This window comes from Oryzias latipes, chromosome 12 (genome assembly GCF_002234675.1).
Source record: "Oryzias latipes chromosome 12, ASM223467v1".
NCBI lineage: Eukaryota > Metazoa > Chordata > Actinopteri > Beloniformes > Adrianichthyidae > Oryzias > Oryzias latipes.
This window is the reverse complement of record NC_019870.2, coordinates 10,129,744-10,155,546: the sequence shown is the minus strand read 5'-3', so window position 1 is coordinate 10,155,546 and position 25,803 is coordinate 10,129,744. Positions and strand designations below refer to the sequence as shown.

The following is a 25,803-nucleotide window of genomic DNA, read 5'->3' as shown; positions in this document are numbered from 1 at the left end:
GGGGTTTAGAAAAGTCTTAGTTCCCATCAGAGTGCAGAAAGGTTATTGATTATACCTAAAAGTTAAATAAAACACAACAAAGAGTAAATTGTTTTTCTGACCTGGGTAATTTAGGCTTCCTGGTAATGAAAATATTTTAATTGAGTAGAAAATCCATTCTAATCTTTTCATATGTTTAGTTTGTAGTGCTGTTTAAATTCAACCTTATGTGTAGGATTTCTCTTTTTATCCCTTTGATTGCTTTTCTCTGAATTGCAGCATTCCTTGCTCTGACAGCAGCGCTCTTTAATGAACCTTACTACTTGGTTGCCTACTGCCAGTGGCAAAACAATGATGACACTGAAATATGAACCCAAACAAACTCCACACCCTGTAAATTACCTCCAACATCCTCCCCCTCTGGCCTCCGTGACTTAACACCACTCAGAGATCACAGAAGCTTCCCAGCAAGGTGAGACGCTCATTGGGAATTTGGAAAATCTAAAATCAGCCTTCACAGTTGTCATCTTGTCACCTCTACACAAAACCATCCCAAATTGTTTGTTTCTTTTGTTCCCGTCTTTGACTATAAAAAGAAAAACAAGTTTTAAGCAACATTTTCCTCCATCTATAGTTGCTAATTAATTATAATTCAATGAGGGAAAAACTGTAGCAACTGTTTTCAAATCCTGCGGTGATCCTTATGGAATTTGTACCTTCAGATTTTGTTACGCAGATGTCTCGTTTTTTATTTATTTTTTGCTGTCCTTCTGCTGTTTTTTCCTCTGATATCATCAAATTAATACATGTACACAGAAAGCCTGGCTAAATACAGAGTACAGCTGTAAGCAGCAGCAGAGAATATACTGGGTGCTTTGAGACATCCATCCTTTAAGCTGGTGGCTAATTTTAGCTTTTTAGTGCAACGCTCTGTATCTCCCTGTGGATGAGCCTGAACCATAGAAGGATCTGAGCATCGGCTCAGGCTCCTGTTCTCCCGGGTTTTTTCTGTGTGGACATTGTCCTTTGTGCACCAAGGTCACAGTTAAGTCACAACAGACTGGGGGCAAGAAATGTGGATTTAAAGATCTTTTTAGGGTGTCTGGGGTCTCCAAAAAATAAAAGACAGAGAATTATCACACATCATCAGCTCAGTTGTGGCAGCTCGTAAAAGCTTTGTACATTTATGAAGCCTTTCTTTAAAGATGTATTTGAAGTAGTAAACATTTTTATTAAAGTTTTAAAAATCTGTTCAATGTGGTTGAAAATTAGATGGTTGCCTCAAAAGACCACACCCTATTTGTGTGCTGTTTGGATGATAAATTTGAAAAAAAATATCAAAAATGTTATATATACCGGTATTCAATCTAGCCACATAAGAGAGAAGCATGCAAACCTTTAGGGCAAAAAAAAAAAAAAAAAATCCCTTTCTGACATTTCTTGCTTTTTTTATTCTTTTCCTACCTTTCTTTGTAAAGTAAATGCCAGAAATAAAATATTAACATCATCATCATTCTCAACTGTAAGCATGTTTCTAGCGTTTTACATTGTAGTGATTAATTGCTTTTGTAAGAAGGCTCCTAGTGGTTATTCGGTAGACTGATTTGGCTCCAATTTCCCAAGTCGGGGTCAAATAAAGTTATTTTCTATTCTATTCTATCTTTAGACAAATCATAGACTTTGATTTGGAAGCCAGAGCTTAACAAAAAAACAAAAAAAATGTCAGAAATGGCATTAAAGTGCTTAATCTTGCTTGATAAAGTTAAGTCAAGTTAATTTCTTTAGATATAAACTCTAGAATGAGTTAAAACCGCATCAGAATAGTTGACCACATCTTCCTTTTTTTCTGTCATTTTTGATCCATTCAGGAAATTAAATTGTCATTTTATTTATTAGAAGCAAAACGGGTCATTTATCTAGAGTGTGAAGCCATTGGCTTGAAAAAGATAATAATTACCCACAAAGCATATTCATTCTATTCAACTAACTGAAAAATGAACTGGGTTTATTATGCAAAAATAGACCAGTCAGCAGCCATATTAGATTTTATTTTAGTAAAAGCCAATTGAGCTCCATGAGGAAATTTGTGAAATAACTAACCTGGAATAAGTAATTGGATTCTTATGCTAATCATGGTTTCTCATGCTAATGAGAAAGCCTGAGTGAGAACCGGAGCCATCCAGGCGTGAGTCCATTCACTTTGTCCAGAACCGATGTAAATGAAACTGCTTCTTGCTGCAGATACGCTTTCTCACCCCGCTGATGACTTTCTATTCTGAAACTTTCCAGCTTTGATTAAACAGCCACACCAGCAGAAGCACTTGTCCTGGCTCATGGCATTTACACACACTTACTGGCTAATTATTCCAGCGGTCTGCACTCTTCTCATCATTCAACTCGCCTGCTCTGCGTTACCTACTCTGTGTTGCATGTGCTCCCCACCACTGTGAGTTTGTTTTGGAAAGCAGCCATGTTGAATTATGAACAACTCAACATCTGCAAGTGCAGAGACAAACACACTGGTATGAACAGATGCTGTGGAGGGCTAACGGGCACACAGTGCTCTCAGCCTCAAAGGTGACCTTGAAAATGTTGTAGTTTAATTTTTTTTGGACTGTTTTGCTAACAACACGTCTGGACCATTTAATTAAGTGCATAAACGAGAAGGTGACTACAATTTCTTGTTCTTGTGTCTCTCTTTTTGGCAGATTTTCCATATGACCTATGACCTGGCTAGTGCAGTGGTAAGAATATTTAATTTGATAGGGATGATGCTGCTTCTTTGTCACTGGGATGGCTGTCTCCAGTATCTGGTGCCTCTTCTTCAAGACTTCCCTCCTGACTGCTGGGTGTCCCTAAATGGTATGGTTGTAAGTATTGCACCATCTTCTATTCTAATTGTTCTAAAAAATGAAGCTGTTAATACTGTCGCTGCTTATAGTTTGAACCGCTTTTAAAAGAATAGGTGCACAGATCGTGAACTTATCTTTGCCTAAGATAATTGTTATGACTGGCTGATTTCACTCGTTTGAATGATCTGTTTCTCAGCAAATACCCCTTTTGATTTAACATTTAGTTTTCTAGTCCAGAGGTTTATGTAACAGCAACATAAGTATCTTTCTAGAAATCCTCAGACTTTTTTAATGCTTAGACAAAAAGGTTTGGGGGCACTAAAAAAGGAAGGCTGGATGGAAATGTTTATGGGGTCAATGTAGCTCTAAATGATAGTTTTAAAGACCCATTCTGATTCAAATCGTGTTTTTTTTTAACATGTTCTTTTGGCCTTTTTCTCAGGATGGAGAAAATTATTCTGATTATTACTTTTACAAAATATTGTGAATCAATAGCAGACAAAAAAAGAGCTTTTGGAAAACGCTTGTAGCTCCGCTCCATTCTGCTGCATCTACTTGTGGACAAATAGGTCCATGTACTTTGAGCTGGATGCTGCGTCTAAACTGTAAAGCTGGTAAGCTCCAAGACTGTTAACCATTTTTGTTGCACCCATAATGTTAGGTTGGGGATGTGAGGGGTTGTAAGCTAGCTGGAGATAGTCTAAATGGATGGGCAATGGGAAGAGGGGGTGGGCTTACCCCGTATCAATGGTCCTGCCCACAACTCAGAGGCCAATTTCTGATGAACGGCTGCTGCTAGAAAGCGACACAAGTTTGTTGATTTTGGCTAAAAACAGCATAATCGTAATAAAAATACCACTGGGAATGCTTTGAACATAGATGAAAAGATGATTGGAGTGGAAGTTTAATGAGCTATTGTATGATTGTATATAAAAAGGGGAACACTAGATTTCTATACAAGATCTTCTGTGCATTATTTTTCTAGGGATATTTCTCAAAATGCCAGATGGAACCAAGGATTCCCATAAAAATGAACACAATTCATTAGTTATAGTTTGAACAGCTTTTAGCCACTAGGCAGAGTTAGTACTGTCAGAACAAACAATGAAACTGAAGGGAAACAAATGAGGTATGTGCTGACAAGATTACTTGATCCATGAGGCTGTTGAAAAGTCTGAGCTCTTTCAGAGGGATTACTTGTGTGCCTGTTTCTGCTGTGTAATTCTTAACCCTGCACATTTTTCTCACTGTGGCATATCAATCTAGAGAAAAAGGTCTGTCATCTTTCATGTGACTCAGGCCATTGCTGCACTATGCAAGTCTGCCATAGCAACCTGCAACACAAGGAAAGTGCTTCTGTGGAAGGCATTTTTCCATACTGTAGTGAAAACGAGATTTTTTTTCCCCTTTATGAATCATGGAAGGAAGGAATACTCCGATGGATTAAAATGCTTATCTTTTTAAAGCTGCTTTTTACAATCACAATAGTGTGGTCATCCATGATTGGAGCACATCCAGCACTATAGATTATGGGAACTAAGTCCAACTAGAATTCTCTTTCTTTCTCTCCATCTCAGGTTTTGGGAAAATCTCTTGACCGTTTGTAGATAACGACAGGGTTGGTTGTTTTCTGGTAACTCTAGTAACACCAATCTTTTCTTGTTTGAAGTCGTAGGCTTTTGACTTCTCCTGCTTTAGGCATCATTCACAATGGGCTGCTTGGTCCACACCACAGTTAATTTCCTCAAAACTTTGGTCGGAACCAAAGAGTGGAACTCCAAAAAAAACAAGGGTTTTGTTTTACTTCCTATATGTGGATCATAGACTTCAAAGCAAAGAGTGAAATTAAACCAGTGAAACAAACATTGGTGCTGTGCATTCTGAAAGAATGTGGGAAGTAAAAACATTATTTAAAAAGACTTGAAATAAAAACTCATTCTGTAGTGATGAAATGTATGTTTCTCAGAAGACTTGTTTTTTTTGTAACCCTTGTGTTATCCTAGGCACTTTAACATTGGGAGTTGGGTCATCTAGACCCACTAGACAGTGCGCTGAAACTTTTTTCTTAAATGATTTGTGAACCTCACTGGTGTCCATGGATTACATGAAATCTTTCCACCTTTATCCACCTTTGTCATGGTAGGGAGAACACGCCAATGTAAGGGTGGGGTCATCTAAGATAGCACAAGGGTTAAAAGACTTTTCAGGAAATACTGCCCTAAGCAAGCATCTGCTGTGTCAACGAGATGTTTTCAAGAGTTTTTTCCCAACTAAAAACCAACTAAATGCAGATGTTTTTTCGAGCATTCTTGGCTAGTTTATAACTGAGAACTTGGCTATCCTGGTCTAAAGTGAACTTGCAATTTCAGTGCTGATATATCTAAATACAAGTGTTTCTTTGTATTTAGTTTTTCGTTTCTTTGTTTTATTTATGTCTTTGATGTAATTTTCAACTAAAAATATCATATAAAAAGTTGTTTTATTGTTATTTTAAGAACGAATGAAATCGATCCAATGGTTAAATTTGGGAGAGAGACTTCTGCATGATTGTAAAAGCCAAATATTTTTGCCAGTTTTATCATTTAAAATGTTTCTAGTCCAAAGTCCTTACACAATTATACTTATGAGACACCAAAAAATGCAGATGAGGATTTTAAGTACAGATGTAAAAAGTAAAGTGAATGTCTGCAGTGAATATACTCAGAAGTAAGCATTTTTAGTGTTTTATGGCTACAAGAAAACAAAATATAACCACCAAAGCACAAAACTATGCACAATGTTACCACATTTTTCAATAGGAAATCCTACAGCCTAAAGGAAGGCCAAGAGTAGTTTGGTTTTGCTCAGAACCATTGTGTCCAATGGTTCTTTAACTTAAGCAGCCCAGATTTGACTGTCTTTGAGTTTCCTTTACAGTCACATGGACATTACATCAACATAAAACACAATTAAGGAAAAAAAAATGTTTTTTCATTCTTTCATTGTTTCATTTAAATACTAAACATCAGTGTGGTTGACAGTAAAGTGCACACCCGTAGCTCTAATATTACCAGTACACATAGTAAGAAAAGAAAAAAAGTTATCTTGCAATGTTTTCCTTTATTTGTATTTTTTCCAGAAGGTGGCAGTGCAGCTTCCATCATGCATATCTGTAAGAAATCTAGCAGGATAGGGGGAAATGGAAAGAGACCCACCCCAAACATTACGTTTTTTACCTCTCATATATGTTGAAATGACCTTTATCATTTCAATTTATTGGTGTATTTACTCCCTAAATTTGGAAATGGAATCACTAATTTTGTCAACTGTGTTTGTTAATAATGTGACTGAGAAGCTAATACGGTACCTGATTTTACTCAAAAGTTAGAGGTCTAACTTTCACAGTAACCTTTTTTTTGTGGTAAACTTGAGACATTCAGAATGCAATGTCAACGTTCATTATCCGTATGTTACACAAACACAATTGACATTGAGCCAAACATTAGTGATTTCTCTTGTGAGGATTGAGCAAGGGGGTTTGGGTTAAACAAAATTTGACATTGACACATTATCCTGCAGTGAATCACCAGGTCTGTGACATGCTCTGGAGTGTTATTGGGTTGGAGATGAAAGCTGACATGTTGGAATATGTCTGTGTTCTCTATTTGGGGTGCAAGCTGTCTGAGAGAAGCATTGGGAAATCTTGTAACCAATGCCTCAAATGTGAATCATCTTAAAGAAGGAACTATTTAACAACCCATATCAACTGGAAACTATATGAATACTTTATATATATTTTGTTGATTTACTGTCAAGCTTTTTTAATTGGAGCTACCATGTTGGAAACTATTATGTCTTTCTGCCTCATTAAATATTCTTCAAGCTATGAAATTGTCAATTAAATAGATTAATTTAATTGTTACAAAACCACAATTTTCCTATTATTAATGATGTGTTATGCAAATTCTACTGAGAAAAAAAAAAGACTAAAATAGACATTTACCTTTTGCATTAGCCCCTACAGACAACTAAACATATTTGTTGAGGACTCTGGGGTTTAGAATCTCCGTCTATGCAGTGATCATTTTTTACTTGTCTCTGTTAAGTTGGGGGTCAGGCATGGTTGATCCTCTCAGACAGTCTATCTGCAGTGAGATAGACTTGAATACATGCATGCCTGCTGGGAAATGCTCGTTGTAAACGTTTGCCTGTCGGACTCTTCTTCGGCATCATTTCTCTTTATGTGACAAACGATTTTTTCTTTTTTTCTTTGCCCACATGCATGCTGGGCAGTCGCAGGCATCAGGCCGGGGGTGCACATGTCAGCTTTCTTCAGCATCACAACTCTGTTTCTCACACTTATCCTCACTTTGAGCCTTTGAGTTGTGCCTTTGAGTGGACTCAGCACCCGCTAATGCGCTATTCATTCAAATAAACATATCAAAATATTTGGCACATAATTTCCTACAAAACAATTATGTCTTTCCTAACTTCCAGTTAATAAAACAAAAGGGGAAATAGTTTTTTTTAGTTACTCAGCTTTTAAAATGTAATGTAACAAACAATCCACTCTTAAATCGTGACTTCGAAGCCCAATAAGGAGCAACTGCTGCATGTTCCTTCTCAGTATAAATTCAATACATTTCCCTTCTTGCAAGCAAATCAATATGAAGTGAACTCATGTAAAAGGCTAATTTGCTGCCACCTGTGTGGCACGATCATTTGCACAGTGGAGAGCTGTGACCCAAGCTGCAGGCTGCAAAACAAATGTGTGCCAGAGGCAGGGATGTCTTAAAAAGCTGATCAACTAATAACGTACAGAATAATTAACTAATGCGTCTTGACTCTTCACAATCAGGTTAATAAGTGCATGTTCATGCTCTTTTTTATGATTAAAGGTCATTGTCATACTAAACCAATTACAGCAGTTCAACCCAGTGCTGAAAAGTTTGACAAATTATAATTATTTTGTAAAAGATTCATTTTTTTTCTGCTATGATTTAAAGATACAATAAAAAGGTTGCATTTTGATGATTCCCTGCAAAGTTGGAAATTGTGTTCAAGCTGACAGACAAACCTGACAGTTTACCCTTTGAATAGCTCTCATAAACACTCACTGGTTCTAGAGTTCAACTTGACTCCCACCATTTCAGACTAACTGCACACATATATTTACATTTCAAATGAAGGAACACTGTGCAAAATGCTCATGCTGTCAAACATATAAACGCATTGTTTGCATCAATTCAATCTTTTAAAGTAAGAATTAAGCTGCTCATGAGTATGAAGCATCAGGCAGTGTTTACCAGTGATTTTTTTTAAATGAGGCAATGCATTAAGGAGCTAATTTGAGGCTGGTAGAAATGAGATAACAGCTCATTTTTCTTTGATTAAACAACTTTTGTTGTCACTTTACATTTGTGTTAGGGAATAGCATGCAATTGAATGTATACAAAAGCATGATTTATGTGGATCAAATTTTCCTGCAGAAGTGATATGATGCTTATTGGCATCAATAGGCATCAGGGGGTTAAGCATTTTGGAGATGAGCCTATACAGACACTCAGATATTCACTGATCTGTTGACTGGAAGGATTTTAAATCAAGTCCTATGCTGGAAATCTAGCAAATTTAAAAAAAAACATTTTAAATTCGAAATGCTTCACAAAATCCTTGATAAATTGACAACGAAAATAAAAAGTTTTTTGTGGGTCAGCTGCTAAAAATATAGAATCCACTTCACGATTTTATCATAAAATTGCCATGAAGATTATTTTAGGAGGGGGGCAGTTTAAAGGAGTTGGATTTCTCCTCATCTTTTTTTAAGTGTTGCTGTAGTTAATTTCACGTGTAGGTGGATCTGACTGAATAATTCAAAGCCACATAGCCTGCTTATGAACAGCTGGCATGGTGTTGCTGCCTGTGATGTGACTCTCCTCCCAGTGGATCTCTGCAGAGGCAATGGTCTGTGGACTGCAGTCTTGCAAATCTAAAGTGAGAAGCTCCACCCAAATGTGACACCCTTTGTCTCACAAAACCACAGGCCAAATACCTTTATTTTCTGTCTGTTTTATGGTTTCTTCCTCTAGAAATGCCCAACATTTTAATGTAGGATTGTATCTCAAAGAGACAGAAGACCGATCGGTGCTTTAAAATCCATCATAATTTTATTGAGTTGTTGGCTTGCATTCTGTTTCCAGTAAGGATTTGAAGAGTGAGGCCATGCACTGCAGATACTGCTGAGTGGTGCAGTACAGGGAGTAGGGCTGTTATCTTTTTGACTAATGGCAGGAGAGTACCTTCTAAGTCTTTAGAGGCTGCATTTACTTAATCACCAGACAAGATAATACCGCTGTCACTATGCTGGCTCTGGTTAGGCGGTGATGAACTGTTGCATTTGTCTGCATGTGCTCCACAGAAAAGATTTGTTTGAAGCCTGTGTGCTTTGGGCATGCATTTGTGCTAATATTGAGACACAGACAGCTGAGCAGCAGACAGCTAAATCTTCAGAGAAAGATGAGCAGATGCAGGAGGTAAACCCACAGAGGTCTGGCCACCCATGCATGACCAATCCTTCAGTTAATTTTCTGTTTCTTTTATTTCTGTACCACCCACAGGGACCATGTGTTTTTCGTCTGAAGCCCCGAATGAGTCACATCATAGTTTTATGAATTAATCACGATTTGTCTCCTCTGCTTTCTCCTTTTAACAAGATCCCAACCTGTTTTTGGCTTAACCTTTCTACATTAAACAACGTCTTTTGTTGTCGAAATTGTTGATTGACAAAACTCCAAGAGGATCCTCATACATACGTTACTCCTGTTCAAACATGGCTGTTTATGAGCCCATCATGCTTGTAAATCAAATTCAGCCACAAAGAACAGAATGTATCATGCAGTAGATTAACTAACTGGGTAAACTCTTCTGTGAATGTCAGAGTATCTGAAGAGGGCAGGAAATCTTTAACCCAACTGTGATAAACTGTGGCAGCTGTTCGTCCATTAATTTTAGCTGTCATATTCTGAAGTTTGTAAAACTGACAAGTGAAAAATGAGAAAATGGGATAGGGGATCCTCATTTCTCTATCACAGTGTGACTCTTGTAAAATTAATCCATAAAGTGTCCGTTGACTCATGGGATCTCTCAGCAGTTGTTTTATCCTTAAACTCGCACCGCAGAACTTTTCTGTCTTTCCAACATTGGGTGTTTGTGAGAAAGCTTTGGATTTTACATTTAACCTACAGTAATTCTAATGATTTAAATTAGTTTTTACACCTGAAATAGCATTTGATTTCATTTATTAATTCATTATTAATGTTGTTGATAATTGGCTTTTTTGTAGCTCTAGAATGTCTTGCAAACAGGAGTAATTCACTTTGGAAAGTCATTTTTGAGACATTTGGTCAGGAGATTGAAACCGTTTTAAGAAGACTGATTATTTTGTATAAAGGATGCGTTTATGCTTTATTCAATCTTTCTTATAATAACCTAGAAGTTAGGTAGGAACTGATGGTTAATAATCTAAAGGTTTCATTGAAAAGATACATTTTAACTGACACCAAGAATGTTCTGTTCTTAAAGAGCTATTCTGGTCATCTTTTGATCCATTATTAAAGCCTTCCCAGTGGTCTTTTAATTATGCCTTTTTTAGCCAAAATAAAATTAAAAAACAAAGGACATACTTTTTGCAGAGCGACTGGAGTTTATTAGAAATTTGCCTGAGTTGTGGGCACGAAGAAAGCCTCCCCCCTCTTCCTGTCACCCATCTATTTACAATCTTGCATGCTAGCTTACAGCCCCTCATACCCCTTACTTAACATTATCGGTACAACAAAAATGGTGAGCAATACTGGAGCTGCCCAGCCTTACATTTTTGAGCCAGATTCCTACTGTATTTTTTGTCTGATCCTGAACAATTTGAATAAAGAAATACTCAGAAATGCAAGTCTGAACTTCTTTCTTCATATATTTCCTCCATTATCAGAAAATTGCCACAGGAACATGTTAAAAACATCAAAAACATGATTTTTATCAGTGTGGACACTTAATTGAGCCTTAAAGATGACAAATTCGTTTTTCACTATATTTATAAAATATACAATTAAAGCTATGGTAAATAAAGGCTTGTGCTACAAGGGAAAGCTGTATCTTTAATTAGCATTGTAACATAGCTATGGGAAGCAGAACCTCAGCATGTACAGATTGGGCATTGAGTTCATTGCAAATGTCTGTTTCGCCAGATCAAACTGTAGTTCTGTGCGGTGTCAGTACAAGTGTACAGACCTAAAGAGTTCATGCCCAGAGATTGCTGTGCCTTCTGTGCACAAACGTGAACAGCTTGTAGTTTAGTTATGCAACTGTATTTTTTTTTAACATGGACAGTTTGTTAAGTTTTAGAAATGTGTATGACTGTTCGATTAAAGCCGTCTGATAACATTAGGGGTAACGCACTAAAGAAGTGTTTTAGAAGCCAAGCAATGAGACCAAACTGACCAACTCTTCTACCAAATGCAGACATGACTTGGAAAGTTCAGTGCAGTGAAACAAGGATGCTATGTTCCCTGCAAGCACGTTGTTGTGGAGAGGTCAAAGCATGTTCTTGCAGCAATGCATTACATCCTGTTAGGCTCATAGTTATTTGTCAGTATCAACAACAAGCAGCGCCTCTGGGTGACACTCAACACTGGGATGAGGGTGAATCAGCCACTGCTTCCTAGCCACGTAACCACTTATGTGAGGGAGTCAGATTGTGACTAATGAATTGAAATGCTGTTACGCTTTTAACCGAGCAAAGACCTTTAAAAAGTTTGCTTGGAAAAAAACTGAAAGAAACTTTATAGTAGCTGACAGTTAAACAAAAGTGTGTGTGTGGGGGGGGGGGGGGATTTTTTTCTTTTGCTAATGATCCATGTAAAGTTGAACAGAGCTGCTAAACACGGATAAGCAGTGACTCAACTATAATTAAGCATGGATATAACATCAGCATTAAAAACCACTTGAAAAATTTAAATGGATAGCAAAGTTTTAGGATCTCAGTTAGAAAATAACATATTTATTCATAAAGTGACTCCCTTTTTTCTCTGGAAGGTAACAAGAAAGATATTTCAGTCATAAATAACTGAACCAAAGAGCAAGAGATGGTCCCATTCAAGTAGAAAATTACAAAATGATGACATTTTATTCCTTTAGTTTCATCATTGTCTTTTAACGAATAAAATATTTCAGGAGACAACCATCATGACTTGTAAGGGATCCCATGCTGTAAAGCTAAAAATTCTATAGAAAAGTAGACTTTTCTGCAGTAAATACGATAAATACTTCATTTATTTCACAGACGACACATTGGCAGACCGGTCTACCCATGAAAATGTACCACAGTGGGACAGAATCAAAGCAAATTAAAATTACATGAAGAAAAAGAAACTTAATAAAAGTCCTTACTCCTAATCGCCTTGAGGTTTTAACAAATATTATTAACAGCGTTATATTATTAACAGCGTTAGACTCCTAAATGAGTTAATAAGGTAACTTTTTAAATTCAAATTTACAGGGCGGAGTGTTTTCTCCCCTTAGGCGCTTTTTCGATAAAATGAAAAGTCGTTAGTGTCTTCTCTCCACTGTCATCCTGTTGTGGTTTCATAATTTTTCTTTAGCTTCACAGGCTCAAAATAAATAAGACATTCAGTGACTTAACCTAAATGTTTATAAATGTATACATATTCCCACTGGATAGCACTTTCTTAATATAGAGTAATATAAATGCATTTTCCTCAAAGAACCACTCTTATAAAAATGTATTTTTTTAATGTTTTTAACAAGTTCTTGTAGAATTTTTCTGGTGATGGAGGACATATATTTAATGATTAGAAAATGAAATTGGGTTTCTGAATAAACTTTATTTAAATCGTGGTGGATCAGGAGTAGACAAAATCATCAGTTTGAAAAAACTGTGTGACACAGCAACTGACATGGGCGAACCAAAGTCTCACTGCTCCTCTCCAATTCTAAATCCTCCACTTGCAGTAGGGAGCAATTAAAAGACCACTAGGAGCCATTTTACAATAGATAAAACTAAAGTTGGAGTGGGACTTTAACTATACTATACAAGTTTCTCAAAAGTTTTACTTTGAGTGGGTAATAGACAAATGAAAACAAGCTAAACATGATGTTTCAGAGGTTTATCCATACACTCCTCTACCTTATTGAAATCCAACACAGCAGGTTGCATCACCTAGGCACACACCTTTTATTTGAACAAATAGTTGTGTCTGGGACTCAGAACAGATGTCCTTTTAGTATCTTTATGTTTTTTTTCATGTCATGTAGTTAAAGTGAACAGTTTTGTTTGTTTGTTTTTGAAAAATAAAATGGAGTTTACAGTCAGAAAAAGGCCAAGCTTGTCAAAATTCACAACAATTCTCTTTAGTTAAGTTTCCCAATTTTCAAATGATGCAAAGAGGGCAGTGTTTTTTAGCAAAAAAGGTCTTAAACCCCTTCACTGATAAAATTGTAGACTATTTTGGATATCTTTCCTATTTTTTTATTTTGTTTTTCAAAGTAAAATATTCAATTTTCAACTGAAGCCTTAAAGGAGAATGAAGATGAGCAACTTCTATTTAATTCCACACATAAAGATTCTTTGCAGCTGGTAATGCCCCTTTTGAACTAGAGATGAGTATCTGTACAGTAACTGTAAAAAGAAATAGTTTTTCTCTGTAAATTGGAAATATGTCTCCAATTGCACTGTTATTAAGTTGGACAAAAAAATAATTTTTGCGTCATTGATATGTTCATCATCTCTCATCCTTTAATAACTGTGTGTCTTAAATATAGCACGACAAAAACGTAGGATATAAGCAACAGGATGCAGGATCAGTCACCAACTCTTAACAATCAGCAGTGACGACGCTTTATATTGATATTAAAATGTGTCTCTACCCTGACATTTACACTGTAAAGCATGGAATTGCTTAAAATGCAGACAAGGACAAACAGCAGCAGCAACAGGAGCAGTGAGTCACTTCAGCTCATCTGACGTCATCAGGCTAGAAAAAACACACTGATCGTCTTTAGCTGCGTTTGTATAAAACCAGTCTGCCCATACATTTAAAAATGAATTGTCATCCTTCATCTCAACACAGTTAAAAGTACCGAGGGAGCCATGACCAATCAGAGCGTATCCATTTCACTGTCACAGGGACACACAGTGAAGGTTGCAGACTGAGCCTAGGTACTGCTCTTCTGAAAAGCAAAAACAAAAGACCCAAAAATCAAGACATTACACAATGTTGGCATGTTTTCCAACTATTATTGGCAGAAATTGTAAAAGGAAAAAACATCAATATTAAAATTACTGATCCTTTTAAGAAAATAATAAGCTGTCATTTTGCTCATTTGCCCAATTTACTCAGATAAACAGTGCAAAGCGTACAAAATAGGATGCAAAGGGATAAGACATGTCAGAGTTAAATAGGTTTTAAATGTGCCTAATGAGTAAGTTATGACATCTCTATTGAAAAACAAGGGGTCAGTCAAATAATGAGATAGATAGTCATTTTGAAAGCTATTTCCCATTTAACTAGTAGCTCAATCATTTTTTATTCGTGGTAATTAAGGAGACTAAAACTCATTTTAGTTGTCAGTGAAAGTTAAATCTCATGAAGTTTTATTCCCTCTTTCCTCCTCCAATTTATGAGTTCTTTTAGATTCTCTCTCGTTTCTGCAATTATTTATTCTCCCTTTTAACATGTCACAGTAAAGGAGTAGAAAAAGTGTAGCTGAATGATCTCTTTCACCCGCTTAAATGACTGATCGGCTTTTATTCCATCCTAACTGCAACTGTCTTTCAGTTTGTCACCTTTAAGCAAGTTTTTGCATATCATCTGTTCCTTTATATCAGTCATATAACCATGACTACCCTAATGTTTTGCTCTGTAATGTTTGTGGATAAAGTAAGTACAAAGAGCAAAATAGACTGGTGATATGATGACGAGCACATAAAAGAAATAACATGAACACATTGTAGCTTTTCCATTTGTAATTGCAGCTCATCTTATAGTTTTCATGAGCAGATGAGGTTAGTTCTCAGCCTGTTGCTAGTTCTTTGCTTTTGTAGATCTTAAAAAAAATGCATGAAAAATCCAAAAGGAATTGAACAAAAAACAGAAGTATTGGCAACAATTATTGTCACAGAATATGTAGAGATCATTTGAAAAAGCCGCAATTGTCCTGATGTAAAGGCTGTACAGGATTTTGGTTTAAACCTGTGAGACAAAATGTTCCTGAACTGTCACCCCAATACTGAAGAACCTAATAAGCTGGGAGCTTTATGAAACCTTTGAGGGCAAGCTGCTTATTAGCATGGATTGCTTCCTCAGCACTTCTGGATGTGAATACATTGAAGTAACTGGCAGTTTGACTGTGTCTGTCGCATTTATTTCCATAAAGCAGCTGACTGCTTTCTGCCGTCCTCCAAGGGCTAGTTGAATTGCCCATTTAGGATTTTGCCCTTCCTCTGGGAAAAAGCTCACTTTCACATTTGACACAAGCTGCATTAATGAGATATTTATGCCCCAACGAGAAAAGAAAAAAAAAATTTAAGGATATGAAATTCAACTGCAATCATTTTGAAACCCGGTCTTATTGTACAGGTGAAATATAAATATGACCACATTTTCTGGTGTCTGCATCTGTGTGGGAAGTCACTCCTAATGAAATTTCCTACTCTAAAGTGTTGTGCTTTTTTGTTTTTTTATTTTAGTTTATTTATGTATTTTCTTCAAAATGTAAAGAACAGCCTAAAGGGAAACCTACAATGGTAAAGTTATTAAAACATGGATGAAGAGAAATGCCTGACATCACAGGGAGGGGAGTGAAGCCTTAATCATGGAAACGTATTTCTAACCGAGTGCACTTTCAAGCTCCCTCTCCCTTTGGGCTTTTCCTGTTGTTATAATGTGTGCAAAAAATGTGATACATTAACAAAGTCTTTGTAGAAAATGTCCTCTAAGTTTTAAGCCGAAGCATAAGCATAACTTACCCATTTCAAGCTTGAGTGACTATTTTCAGTTCGTTTAGGAGGCTGTTTTAAAATCTGAAATCCACTTTCCACTTTAACCTTTAAAAATTACATTTTCTGAAAGAGCTTAGCAAGTGGTCACAATTATCTTAAGCGTTAACAAAAGGCCTTTTACATAGTTGAGCAGATTTAAAATTTATCAGAAATGACAAAATCTGAATTTTCCAACATTTCACTTTCCTTCAAACATCAATGGTGTTTGGATGAAAATTCTCAGAAACAATTCATGCAAGAAAAAAAGTGAAAATTACAAAGAAAATGCTCTAAGTTTATTGAACTATATGAGTAAATGCAAATTGCAACAGCAAAATAATCCCTGCCATTTAAGAGATGCATTAAAGGCTTCCTGAATTTAAAGTAAAACATAGAATGATAACATTTTTTGTATCTATGTATTCAAACATATTAACGCTGCCTTTCGCAACATGCGTTCATGCAGCCACTTCCAACAAAAAGTCTATGTAAACATGCATGAATGCGCATCCCAGGTTTCCGGATTGAGAACTCTCGTGTTCAAGTGTAGCTATGCAGTTTTAAACAACTATTTTCGGGCTCTATACACATACAAAACCCGTGCCCATTGAACGTTTGTTGCATGTTAAACTAGGTTAACTTTGACCAATTAGGGAATTGGATTTGGTAGTGACTTATGGATGGTGTCCTTTTTATTTCACGAAGGCGCCAACCAGTTTGAAAATTGATCATGGAGAAGAAATGAATAATGAATATTCATGCCCTGCCGGAATCATACGACATCAAGTCTTTCATATGTTGGAATAGGGCTATGAGAGTAAAACCTGGAGCAACATTTGCGACATTTGCACTACGTCAACATTTTGAATCAAACCTCTTTAAACGGTGGCGGACATGTGCCAGTAGGAAAAGGCAAAGAAGAAGAAGCCCCCTCCCTGCTTGTCCAGTCTGAACACCATGGGCAAAATTCGCGTGTAACCCTTGTGCTATCCTAGGCACTTTAATATTGGGAGTTGGGTCATCTAGACCCACTAGACAGTGCTCTGAACCTTTTTTCTTCAATGATTTGTGATCTTCACTAGTGTCCATGGATTACATGAAATCTTTCCACCTTTATCCACCTTTGTCATGGTAGAGAGAACACGCCAATGTAAGGGTGGGGTCATCTAAGATAGCACAAGGGTTAAGAAGGCAGTGTTGACGAATGTCTAACACATGTGCCGGTTTTGTCCATAGCTTAAAATGAAAAAAAGCTACACTTTAAGCAGTGGGAGACATCATTTACCAAAAACATAAAATGGTGACTAAACTACAGATTTTTAGACTTTTGTACCCAAATTTTAGGTTAATGTTCGACTGGATCGGACACCCAATAAAAACTCATAATAAAACTTAGTAATAATTATTTGAGCTAGTATTTCCCTTCCTAGTTACTAGAAGAAACAAGCAAAGCTTGTTCATTCCTTGTGGCTATATTTAGATTGTTTCTTTTATTAAATATCACAGCGCATATAGCATGACTCATTAATGTATCAGCATGTTGTGATTTACCGCACTCATTTCTTTTAATAGATAAGTTGTCTAGAATCTAAGTTAGGTCGATGGCTCCTACAAGAATAAGTTTTGCTCTATTACTTTTCAGTAATTTTTTCTGATTACTTGTCCCTTTGTCAGTTGTACAGAAACTTGCATTTAGATTAGTTGAGAAATCTGGATTGGAAAGAATTACTGGCACCTTCGTTTGGTTGCTCTGTCACCTTGTTTTGATGACAAGGGGAGGCTAATATTGGAGTTTTTCTTGGAATACATTAATGAAGTTGATAGTTAACTTACCGGTTTCATGGTTGAGCCAATCGTTCCAGTTTTCATTCAACAGAAATTTAATTTATTTATTTTGTTTTGAGCAGTTTTTTTAAAGTGAAAAGTCAAATATGAACAGGAAGAGGAGGGAAGGAAAGTTCAAATGCAGAAGGATCATGAAGATTTTGAAGTCGGAGTTCAGTGATTCATTAAGATTTTCTATTCCACTTTTCCTGCAGTAATTCCCCCAAACCCCTCTCTGTGTCTCCATCCTGTCCCCTTCTCTCTGTCCTTGCAGAATGTTTCCTGGGGTAAGCAGTACTCCTATGCCCTCTTCAAAGCCATGAGCCACATGCTGTGTATCGGGTATGGCGCCCGGGCACCTGTCAGCATGTCTGACCTGTGGATCACCATGCTGAGTATGATTGTAGGAGCCACGTGCTACGCCATGTTTGTGGGCCATGCTACCGCTCTAATCCAGTCTTTGGACTCATCGCGCAGGCAGTACCAGGAGAAGGTAAGATTCACCTGCAGAAAATGTGATCCTTAAGATTCAAAGGCAGATTTACTTTGCATTTACTGGATTTTGTAATCTCATAAAAAAAAAGATATCCTATGTTAAAATGTTTCCAGGTAAGTGGGGATAATTCTTTTAGACAGCGGTCTGCTTAATATCAGGTTTCTATGACTTCCACTGAATTTGAGGTCTTTAATTATAAAATCCAGAACAATGACTGTGAAAGAGGATTCCCCCCCCCCCCCCACACACACACACACCCTGCAGATTGCATAGGCGATCGTAGTGAGAAGGTGTTTTAGCGGGACAAGTCGCCTCGTGTCTATATTTTGCCAAAAACATGTTTTTTAATTCTGTTTCATTTTATTCCTTATTACATCATTGCAGCTACTTTTTGTCCACGTGGAAAGTGATTATCTAGCATTTCAGCCAGCCACCAGCTGTAATCCTGCTAACGGGCCTGGGCATTTGCCAGAACAGCCGGCAACGATGGATGTGCTTTGTGTATTTGCACGCAAGAAGCCAAGTTTAACTCTAAAACTTTATTTTATGCTTCCCAATCCTGTGTACAGTCCATACAACCGTGTAGTGCAAGAGATTAAGGTTCACTTTTCATGTTATGTCAGATCTTGCTTATGAAAAAAAAAAAAAAAAATATATATATATATATATATATATATATATATATATATATTTAAATGGACTTAGATAGATGTAGCCATTAGTATATGAATAGGTTGTTAGGCTTTGGCCTCTTTGGTTTTAAAAATCTTCAGAGAAAAAAAGAGGAAAATCTGCATATATTTTTACTGAGTTCAAAGTGATGCAAAAATTTATTTCAATTCTACTTAACTAGTAAAATTTCAAGAAAAATGCAGCATGTTATGTCAGACCTTTCTTGTGACAAATAAAAAACATTTAAAAATGGAATTGGATGTTTCCATTATTATATCAGTAAGTTGTGAGGCTTTGGCCTCTCTGGGTTTAAAAATTCTAAAAAGAAAACTCTGACTAGTGTATATTTTTTCTAAAGTTAAGGTGAGACAAAAGCAAATCATTTATATTCTACTTAAATAGTAAAATAAAATAAAAATGCAGCATTTCGAGGGAATCTTTGTCATACTATTACAAAACGAGGATGTTAAATTACATGCAAACCTGTCATTTACACCAGCTGTAAATAAATGCAGATTTAACAAAGGAAATTCATTAAAAAATCATTGACGTGATTTAAATAAAGACCATAATTGTTCATTCTATTCATAAATTCAGTTTATGCTTAATTAAGCTGTTTTTAAGAACATTTGTTTTATTTCCCACAAATTCTTTTTTTATTAGTCAAAACAATTTCCCCATAAATAAAAACATTTTTTTAAAACTTAAATTGCCCTTAAATTTTTTTAAAAAAAAAGACACAAACTATAGCACCAAGAATTATTTTGCTGCAGTTTGTCCATGATGAGACACAAACATGCATGCACAAAAGGAGAACAGATACTCAAAGCACACAATAGATATCCTGCAGGAGGTTTTTGCCATAACTCTTATCAGAGTATCTCCAGAGTCACCTTGGCAAAGACATTCTAAAATATCATTTCATTAATTTAAACAGCTTATAAAAGCATTTAGATGCTTTCGATTTATGTAAGTATGATGGTCTCCCCTTGTCAGATGCTTTCACGGTCACAGCAATCCTGTGAAACCCCCTGTTTAGTACTTTAATGCCCCTTAACACATGCATTATCACAACATAAGAACTGCATCTAACTCAATAGCTTTTGTGGTCATGCTAAATAAAAGGCCAATGCAATACTAAAAAAAAGGTTGAAATTTGCTTGAGAAAGATTACCGGTATATATATTTTTTACAGGGAACTTCAAGACCAAGGCAGCATTTTCAAAACATGACCTTTCAATCATTTAAGTTTTGACAGATGTTTGTTGTCAGAATATAAATTATCACCAGAAAGTCCAGCCTGAAAACAAGAAAGGGCATTTTTTTCTGAAAGACAGCCAGAAATAGTATTTCTGATAGAAATAATATGCTAAATGAAACATTTTGAAGTGACATTTTATTCTCATCAATTCTATAGTGGTATATTTGGGTTCAGAATACTCTAAAATCGTCAGCAGCATGTGCTAGAAAAAAAAAGAAAGATGCTTGAAAGCGTTAAATGAATTAGCGACTCTTCTCTTGCTTGTTGTATGATGTACATGTGCTTCACAACAAATATGCCCCATATACATCCTATTTATTCTCCCTTCTGGACAAAACATGCGGGAAGCTGTGGGGCTGTGGATGCAGTACTCACGGTTACAGAGCCCCAGCATGCACCCAGGTTCAGGCAGGGCGTATTTGCTGCATGGCTGTGCATAACACTGAAACAGGCTGGGGAGCAGCAGGGATGAGTTCAGGGTGCTGAGCCTCTAGTCATTACATCTATCTCTGCCACAGCTGGGGGGTCGGAAACATGGACGGAAAGATGGATGTGGGGGTGTGCTCACAAGTTATTTGAAGGCACAGGATGTTGGTGGAAAAAACAGTAGCATGTCAATCTATTTAAGGCACATTAGGAAATCTCTCTTCTAAATGTATTTGGCACTGTTTTTCTGTGTGCTAACAGGAAAAGATGTGTGTTAAAACATGACAGAAAAACCTAAATGTTGCAGAGATTTGAAGTAAACATAAAGGAGACAAAGAAATATGGAAGTATTTTCTGTAGTTTTGTGGTGCTCCTGAAAGTAGCTGCAGAGTAGAATGGATATTCTCCAAAACTTGATCAAAACTGGCTGCTTTTTCTGCACAAACTTACTATTTTGGTACTTGTGTTCCAACCCGATTCAATTTAAGGTCATGCTTTAGCAGAAATATAAGATGAATTAACTCATTTTTACTCAAAAGTAGGTCTGACTTCTTCTTGATTATATTTAGAATGTGAAAGACAAAAGGAAAATTCACGAGGTAGAAGGAAGAAAAAGACCTGTCAGCACTGATTTAAATGACTTCATAAGTAAGTCAGTGAGCAGTTGAGGCAAATGACTGAATTTTCTGCAGGAGTGTAAATAAGTCAATTTGCAGCACCTGGACAACAGGAAAACTCAAAAGCCCCTTTTTTGTTTGAGTCTACGTCCCACCTTGACCGTTTGAGTCACCATGTCCTGGTTGAGCCGCTGTGGACATTCTGGCCTCGGCTGCTTGAATTTAGAAAAAAATCAATTTCCCACAAACAAAAGCCAGGTCCCTTATCACCTTTCTGCAGCCGGCCAGGAGAGGAATAAGTGAAGGGAGCATTGTGACTCAAGTGTCTTCTCTCTCTCTGACAAATTTTATGTTGTGGGGCCTGGTTGGATCAAAGTGGTCAGAGAGGTTGCTGGCCTGAGCCACCACCCTCACAACTGCTGTTGATTCTCCCCAACTGCTCAGCTGTGATTACCAGAGGGACTGTGGGAGTTACTGGGTAATTGCAGGTGTCGGGTTTAAGGAAGAGATGGAAAGCTTTTTATTTTTTACTTCTTTAAGGGAAATGAAAAAAATATTTTCTCCTTTTTATGTCTTTTATTTAGTTTTTACTAAATAAAAAATAATAAAATTAGCAAATTGAAAACTTTTATTTACTCTCTTGTGCTACATTAACACCAGACATGTAATGCGTGTTGAAGATTGTACGTTTAGTGATGGGTTAGCTATCCCATGAATTAGAGGGGACGTCATCCATTCATCCCTACCAAATGCAAGTCCCTGATTGGTCCAAATTCAACCTTGTTTAACTTGCAATGGAGAGGTCTTTTGTTTGAAGAGTCTGAGAATGGACTTAAAAACGTGCGTAACAACGCATGAATGCAAACGTTTTCAATGCATATGCTGAACCACGCATATATGTGCGTTTACATAGAGTTGTGGCTTGAACATGCGTATGGTATGAAAATAAAAAGAGTCTAAATTTTTGCATGTATTGGAAAAATCAGATAGTCAATGTGCAAAAGAAGCACAGAAACAGCGGTTTCAATGTGAATTCTTAGCAACTTTTTAAGATGTATTATTTTTTATCTAAAATCCACTTTATTTGTGCATCAAAAGCACAAACAATGATTTGTATAATTAGTGGCCTTTGCTTCAAAATGTCATATGTAAACATGCATCAATTTCACTCATTTAAAGTTTTAACTAAACTTAGAAATGAAAAATAAGGCAACACGAAACAGACATAATTATTTAGGAATCTATCTTTAACACATATAGATGTATTTTAAGTATGCCAAAATGTATGAAGACTAAATAAAAAGCAATATCGTCAACATAAATATGTTTCATTTGCATCAAACAGACAGTTCTGAACTGATGATGATGTTGAACAAGTAGGTATATAAATCAAAAAATTCCTGAAACATGATAATAATATTCAGTCAATGTCATTTTTAAAGCAGTTTCTTTAGTTTGAGAAAATCAGGTTGATGGTGTTTGTTTCTATAAGGACTAAGCTTCCAGCATAGGTCGAATAATCACAACTGCTATACCTTGACCTGACATAGCCCTGGGCCTGTTCTTCTTCCTACTTCCCTTCACCACCTGCCTCCCTTTCCACACAAACAGAACCAGGACATGGCATTATGGCTGCAAGAGCACGGCTTGTCCTCAATACAGAACACATTTACACTGAAAAACAACAGTTTTTTTCTGCTTTTTTTTATATTGCATTAACACATCTCTTTTGAAATGAACTTTCTGTGAAATGTTTAAGCTTGTGCATGCTAAGACTGCATGACCAGTATACTAAAATGTTTTTTTTTCTGTGTCCTCCAGTATAAACAAGTGGAGCAATACATGTCCTTCCACAAGCTTCCAGCAGACCTACGGCAGAAAATTCACGACTACTATGAACACCGTTACCAGGGCAAAATCTTTGATGAAGACAACATCCTGAGTGAACTCAACGACCCACTCAAAGAGGTGAGACCGCTTCTTTATCAAACACAGAAGTGCGTGAAAAAAATTGAGTCTTCAATGACCGTTTCAAAGTTTTTCTTACTAATTACTACTAAACAATAGTTTCGAATGTGCAACAAATCTCTTTAAAGTCTTAGTTTCACATCTTACAAAATGTGAATTTAAAGGATGAATCTTCATCTGGTGAGATTCAATAAAAAACAGCCTGAAACCATGACAGAAGTTACGTTGGACCACAACAAAATAAAATTTCATCCAGGGTGAACCCAGACTCAGTGCCTGATGAGATATGAAGGAAAAAAAAAGAAAGATGTAATGTAATTTGTGGAAAACCTTGAGAGTTGCACAGATGCCTTTTGCTTTTCTTTAAATCTGTATTACATTCAACAAATATCTGACACATAACAGAAAACACACAGTGCCTCAGGACCTACTGTGTGGGTTGTGTATTTTATTTTTATTTTTTACAAGAAGTAGTCTTTTTAGTTAGGGATGACACCAGCCCATGGCAGTACTCTTCGCATTAGCATGTGACATCAGTACTATCATTATGAAAGAACTATCATTATGAAAGAAGACTAGAGAGGAATAAACAGCAAAGCAAGCAAAAAAACCCTCACAACCATCTTTCATGTAGCCCCATTAAGTCACCGTGCAGAGAGGTCTGCTGCAGTGTGGGGGGTTACTTCACAATCCCAGACACTCGCAAAGACAAGATGAAAACGCCAGCAATTCTGCAGCTTTTGTTTGGTGGAAATCAGTTAAAATCTTGACTTAAATATGAATCATTCATAAAGATGAATAGTTTATGCCAACACTTAAATGGTATGCAAAATACCATCAGCACAAAAAAAGGTATTTTGAAGTATAATTAATAGATTACCTAATTTTAAAAAAAACATTCCTAATCTGATTTTTTTTCCAATTTTGCTTAATTTCTTTGCTTAATATTTTGGAAATTTCTATTTAACTCAAAATCATGTTTATTCATTCAATTAAAATGAATAAAGAAATTAACTCATTTTACTGTGAAAATTTGTACAAAGAGAAAAATAAATGACTTTACTATGACTTATATTCTACACATTATTCATAATGTGAATTACAGTAAAGGTCTTACAATTACGTAATAAAAATTACAATTATAAATTTTGCTAACTATTTTATGGAAGTATATTTGCCGCCAAAACAATCTCATTACAAGATATTGATGCTATTTGACATACAGCTTGAACTTGCCAACTTTCCGTCATGTTTTCTCTTTTAAAACAATGCTTAAAAAACTACATAAAGGATTGTAGCATTTGCTGTCACATATTGTAATAAACATAGCTTTGTCAACCTGTATTTGCATGCAGTTAAACTAAAAGAAAAAGCAAATGTCCTAAAGAGTAATAAATTGAAGCCTGGTCAACAGAAAACCATTTACGTCTTACATCACGACTAATGACCCGTTCCATGAAGGCAGAGTATTTGTATTCCTTTGTATTCCTTATATGTTCCTTTGTGAGGCTTTTTAATGTTGGGGCTTTGATGTTAAGTGGCCATAAGTTTTGCTTTAAAAAGATAAGAAAGTAATTGACTAATGCAGTTAAATCAGGCAGTTACTAAAGCTGTAAGGATGCGTACGCATTAACAGGATGTTATGCCTTTTGTCTCAGTGAGCTTGGTGGTTTTTCATTGTTCTGGGGTCGGGTTAATTAACTCATTTTCAGCTCATTTAGCCAATAAAGCTAAGAATGTAGTTGACAAAAAAAAACAAAAGAGAAATTTTCTTTTTTAAACACATAATTTTCAAGGTGTGTAATCATTTAATGTCCCATGAAAGTAAAGGCAGCCAATCCATCACTTTAAACAGGTTGTTGTTCTTCAAGAGCTGTTGACACAACAGACTTTGTAAACCTCACCTTTGGTGTTGCATTCAAGGACAATGCAACACTACAACTAACAATTGAATGCCAGAAGGGATCATATTACATCAGTTTATTAAAAAAGAAAAAGAAAAAAGAAAAAGCAAAGCTCCTAGAAACCTAAAAAAATAAAAACAAAATTAATAATAATAAATAATAAATTAATAATTTCACAAACTGCTACATTTGTAAAAGGATGTTTTAAAAAAAAGAATATTTTATTGTTCAACAAAACTTAATTGAATGTTTCTTTTATTATGATATTATTACACTTTATGATAATTGATAAGATGACATGTGTTTAGCTGCTCTGGTTTGCTGTTTGCTCAATGCCACAGTTTCTGCTTAGGTTTCAGAGAACTGATGCATACAAGCAAGAACAAAAACAGTTTAAGGGGGAATTTGTTTTGCAGTTTATTACGTAAAAGGGAGAAGGGAGTAATTTACAACCAAACTAAAGCTTTTAAAGATTAAATTTTAGTCTTGGCAGATTAATCTACTAAAAAGAGAAAAACTTTTGACAAAACTATCAAATTTAAAGTTCCACTCTGGTCACTTTTGATCCATTTTAAAGTGTTTTTAGCGGTACTTTAATTACGATCATAGAGGTTTTAGCCAAAAATCTGTGTCGTTTTCTAGGATATGGTGCCGAGTAAGCCCAGCCACCTCCATTTTCCATCGTTCCTCTTTCTTTAAGCTCTCCCGCTACCTTATAGCCTCTGTCAGGACCAACCAAACATTAGCGGTGCAACAAAAATGGCAAGAAATATC

General features: G+C 36.1%; 1 protein-coding gene across 1 annotated transcript in view; it reads left to right on the top strand.

The window, feature by feature from the left end:
- LOC101168057 (potassium/sodium hyperpolarization-activated cyclic nucleotide-gated channel 1) overlaps positions 1 to 25,803 on the top strand; it is a 72,865-nt gene that overhangs the window by 27,786 nt on the left and 19,276 nt on the right. Inside the window, exons 3-5 of the mRNA XM_023960750.1 lie at positions 2,688 to 2,849; positions 17,960 to 18,178; positions 22,979 to 23,125. Of these exons, the coding sequence (XP_023816518.1) occupies positions 2,688 to 2,849; positions 17,960 to 18,178; positions 22,979 to 23,125 (528 nt within the window). The remainder of the gene's footprint in view (positions 1 to 2,687; positions 2,850 to 17,959; positions 18,179 to 22,978; positions 23,126 to 25,803) is intronic.